Source organism: Eucalyptus grandis, chromosome 9 (assembly GCF_016545825.1).
Source record: "Eucalyptus grandis isolate ANBG69807.140 chromosome 9, ASM1654582v1, whole genome shotgun sequence".
Lineage (NCBI taxonomy): Eukaryota > Viridiplantae > Streptophyta > Magnoliopsida > Myrtales > Myrtaceae > Eucalyptus > Eucalyptus grandis.
Genome location: NC_052620.1, coordinates 22,142,144 through 22,146,930, shown reverse-complemented (window position 1 = coordinate 22,146,930; position 4,787 = coordinate 22,142,144). Strand labels below are relative to the sequence as shown.

Genomic DNA, 4,787 nt, shown 5'->3' with positions numbered 1-4,787 from the left:
AAACATGTTTCTCTAAGAACACCGCGGGTTGTCGAGCTTGTTGATTTGTGTAGTCTAGTGTGTGAGGCAGTGTCTTCCAAATCTAGTTCGTTTGAGGGTGGCAAGTCTAGTGTTGATGTCTGTTTCTCAAAACAACGTGTCAAAGGTCGAAAATCAAAGGGGAAACAGCAAATGTTCCATGCAGCTGGCTTGCGAAACAGTAACTAAGTGATACGGCCTATATAGCTAGCGTCATAGCATTAAGCAACCTATACGGCTAGCTTGGAAAATAGTTACTAGATGCAGCCTAAGCGACTGGCAATGAAAAAATGTCACCCCATGAAAAAGGCTCAATTGAACTACGCAATCAGCACAATTAGTGTCAAAACACGACTAATGGAAAGGATTTGATTAAGTGATTGCTCATATGAAACTTTTGCACATGAAGTGAACATTGTGTGATTATGGGGATGGATTAATTTGGATGTGTGCCACTGGATGTGTACCAGGTTGCGTAAGCTGCCCCAGATGCGAAATCCACCTTGTGCACTTAGGTTTTCTTAAGAACAAAGGCTTTGATACAAAGTTAAAAAATACTAAAGATATGTAGAAGAGATGAATTGTGAAATTTTCAATATATTTTGATATGTTATAATGAAAAGTACATCAGCCTATTTATAGGTTTTATGAGAGACTATTAAAGGTAACATATATTAATTAAGATATGCACAATTAAATAAGATATCGCACAATCTTGAGATATATTAAAAGTTAACAAAAATATTTTAATTATCTCTAATATAAGAAAATATCCTAGAGAATTATCCTAATTATCTCTAGCAATAATAGCTCACCATTCTATGCAGCATCTGAAAATGTTGGGATAATTGTAGAAAAAATATTAAACCTATTTTATAGTGGTCAATTCAATCATAAATCTTTAAATTGTGCTAATTTAATTATCAACCTTTCAATTATGTTAATTTAGTCGTAAACCTTTTGAAAATTTGCTAATTTAGTCCTAAATATTTTAACTATCCGTCATTTCCTTTCAACCAATTTTTGCCGAAAATTGTTAAGGTGGACAATGATTGAACACCAATCATCCACGTGGCATGATCAGTGTTAACATGAACAATTTTCGCATTTTTGTCTAAAGCATATAAATATGGAATTGGGAAGGAAAATGGAGTTTAGAAAAATTTAAATTCAGAACTTTCAATTTTGATACCATGTTTGTTTCATGGGAGACTGGTAATTATTCGAAAAGTTTAAGTTTTTAGATGAAAACATAGTTTTATATTTAAATAGTTTTACAATTTAAGTGTAACTTACAGGAATAAGTTTGCTTTGTCGCTTGGCATAATTGGACCCCTCGAATGTATTCAGTCTAACATTTCTTGTTTATTGTGACCATTACCATCATAAAAATGGACTAAATGCACTTAACTTAAAGAGCTCTGCAGAACAGTCTAGTGCGCAAGAGCCAAATTGAGACTTTGCACATGCAGCTAGAGGAGCTCGACCTTCTTGGGGATGGCAAAGCCTATTGCTAGGCAGAGACTCTATTGCATCAAATCTACAGTGGTCAGTCGGAAACGGGAAGAACATTCACATCAGGGAGGATAAATGGCTATCTACAGGCATTATTGGGGGACCAGCACCTAGGAATGAGCCTAAAATGGTGGCTGATTTCATCTGTCCAGACCTTCGGACATGGAATATTCCTCTATTATCCAAAAGTTTTGATGAGCATCAGGTTGCTGAAATTCTAAAAGTACACATCAATCCGCACTATACTGAAGACAAAATGATATGGACAGGGAGATTAAATGGTGAGTACACTGTCAAAAATGGATATCACCGAATTAACTCAGCAACAACAACAGTCCTTCAACACCAGCCCTCTTCATCCTTTCAAACCCCTAAGCACCTTTGGGCCACTATATGGAAGGTACCAGCACCCCCAAAATTGTGTATCTTTTTATGGTCTCTATGTCACAATGCTATAGCCACTGCTGCAAATCTCTACTATCGTCACATCATTGCAGATCCTATTTGTCAACTCTATCGTGATAGTAATCCAACCCCCGAAACCACTGAACATTTATTTCTACACTGCTCATGGACAAAGAAAGTTTGGACTCATGCCCATCTACCATGTCCTATTCAGCATGATCAACACCACAGATTTGAAGCCTGGCTATTACATATCTTTGATAAGGAGAAAAACTTACAGTTTTATGCGCAAATTGCATATGTCCTGTGGCACATTTGGAAAGCCAGGAACGACTTCATCTTCCGCCGACGACCACCCAAACCAGATCACATCGTAGTTTCTGCACTAGCCCATGCCCGTTCATATCATCGCTGTCATTAGACCTCGCAGCAACAACATTGTCAGAAGATACACCAGCCAGACCTCTCAATCCAGCGAAATAGCTCACTCACCGGGGGTTTCGATGCGGCCTCTTCTTCTTCTGGGTTTCGATCGGCTGGAAAACCAATTCCCCGGCGTCTCCCCTTGGACCTGTCATGGTGTCCTCCGCCTCCTGGTAAGCTTAAAATCAATATTGATGCATCCTTTCCCACGATCACAGACGGCGCTGCTGTTTCTTGTCTTTGTCGAGACTCCTCTGGGAAGCTGATTGATGGTTCTGCTCACCGAACACTCTCTGTCTCGCCCCTGCAAGCAGAAACCCAAGCCCTCATTTCTGCCCTTCGATTTCTCATCACCACTAGCAGAAATCAGCAAAGCCTCCTTCTTGAATCAGACTCTCTTACCGTCGTCGCAGCCATCCTTGACCAAGATCGCACTCCATGGGAGTTCAGCGCTCTCTTTGCCGAAGCTAGGGCTCTGCTCCGCCTGTTCCCAACCCTCACCATCCAAGACTGTCGAAGGGAAACAAACGCCGCTGCTGACTGGGCTGCAAAAGCTCAAGCCCAAAATCTTCTTCCAGCGAACTGGGTCACTTCCCCCCCTCCTGCTTTGTTTGACCTACTGTGTACTGATATGTTGAACTACTGTAATTTCTCTATTTCATGAATGAAGTTTTCTCTTGAAAAAAAAAAAAAAAAAAAAACTTCCCCTCATCCACCGGCGATGGGGAAATTTGTGATGATGGGTTCATGAGTGCCGAAATTCAAGTAGTCATAAAAAACGACATTTAGAAAGACGGACGGCACTTAATTTGATCGTAAGGATTGGTTGAACCTAATGCCATGGAGCTGTCACATCATAAGCCATCCTAGGATTTTTTGTTTTTTGTTTTAGGTGGCTAATTGAATGTCCTAGAGACTTCTTTCTCACATGTGAGAAAGAAATGAGATAATTGCAAAAGTCATCTTCAATTTTGTTATCAAATATCCTTGTCAAATTTTGAAATTTATATTTTGCATCTCCCACCATTAGAAAGATTGCGCTCATGCGCATCCGATTTCTACACTCAAAAATGAAAACTAATATTAAAATCTAATGCAGAAAATGAGGTTGGTAGTTGTTTATTTTGAAATGTGAGAATGTTAAGCCTAAAATTGAAGATGATGTCATTGTTTAAACAATTAAAATTCCATAAATTTTCTGTTGAACGAAAATCGATTGGTCTATCAGATATACAGGTCACATGCGTAGGGCCATTACAATTTACGAAGAACCCCTAACTCAAACCTTTAATTTCCCCTACCTTATGATTTGGACCTCATCAATTTGCAATGAGATTAGTATCCTTTAACCATATAACGAAGGTCAGAGGTAGCATCTCTTTAATTACCGTCAATTTGCAATGAGATTAGAATTGAAATCCATTTGGTAATATCTTTATTCCCAAGAATATATTTGAAACAAAATCGAAGAAGTCAAAAAAAGTTACTCATTTATTTCCGGGAACAATTTCAGAATCAAGCCTCAACTTTTTTCCTTTTTTTTTTCTTTTTTTCTCTCTTCTTTTCTTCCTTTTCTTTTCTTTCCTTTTCTCTTCCTCTTGTTCTTCCTCAAGCCGGTCACTAGCTCTTAGTGAGGGTTGACCTTGCTAGCTCTCATCTAGCCGATCGCCAGCCATCACCATGGTTGGCAACCAGCTAGAGGAAGAAAAAGAGAAGGAAAAAGAAAAAAGAAGAGAAAAAATATAATAAAATTATTTAAAAAATTGAAGAGATTCTACGATACAAAAAAAAATTAAGGATCATATCAAATGTATTTCTATTTAGAGAATAAAAATTTTAGACAGTTACCAAACATTTTTCAAATACTCAGAAACTTATCTAAGGAACAAAATCAGGAAATATATATATATATATAGATAAAAAGCATTCGTGAGAGTAGAATAGTTACCAAATACACCATTATCGTTTGTGTCTATTTGCAGGTACTTAAAGAAAGTACTCTATCATATGTTTTACTTTTCCTCCAAAATTTTGAGATTTAAAAAAATGATAAATAATTCTATTTGTCGATATCTATGTTTAAGAGGGCTTGAGAGTGTCATGTTAAATGCTATTTAATTAGTGAAAGCCATGAGATTAGAAAGTACATCATTCTAAATAGTTATTATTAAATTACTAAAGTATGACATGAGTTGTACTTTGACTCTATAGAACTCTAACCAATTAATAAATACAAATTCACGGACTCTCACTTTGTATTATTTTATATGTCACACATGGTCAGGGATTAAAGAGGCCCAGGTCAAAAATACGAGAGCCACCAACCCTCCGGGGACCCCCAACCATTCTTCTTTGTCCACTGTACTAGTCTCTAATTATATATCTCGTATAAGTCAACGAGACAAACAATGAACTTCGAGTGTCTC

General features: G+C 37.4%; 1 protein-coding gene across 1 annotated transcript; it reads left to right on the top strand.

Annotated features, from left to right (window-relative positions):
* Window positions 1–2,293: 2,293 nt before the first annotated feature.
* Window positions 2,294–3,024, top strand: LOC120288600. The gene is made up of 2 exons (XM_039302706.1): window positions 2,294–2,534; window positions 2,676–3,024. Exons 1-2 carry the CDS (start codon window positions 2,331–2,333, stop codon window positions 2,997–2,999), a joined length of 528 nt encoding a protein of 175 aa, XP_039158640.1. The 5' UTR covers window positions 2,294–2,330; the 3' UTR covers window positions 3,000–3,024.
* Window positions 3,025–4,787: the final 1,763 nt, after the last annotated feature.

Coding starts and splice junctions, on each gene's coding strand:
- LOC120288600 (XM_039302706.1), top strand. CDS start 2,331: ATGCCCGTTCATATCATCGCTGTCATTAGACCTCGCAGCAACAACATT. Junction 2,535..2,675: donor ATGGTGTCCTCCGCCTCCTG/GTAAGCTTAAAA, acceptor CCCTGCAAGCAG/AAACCCAAGCCCTCATTTCT.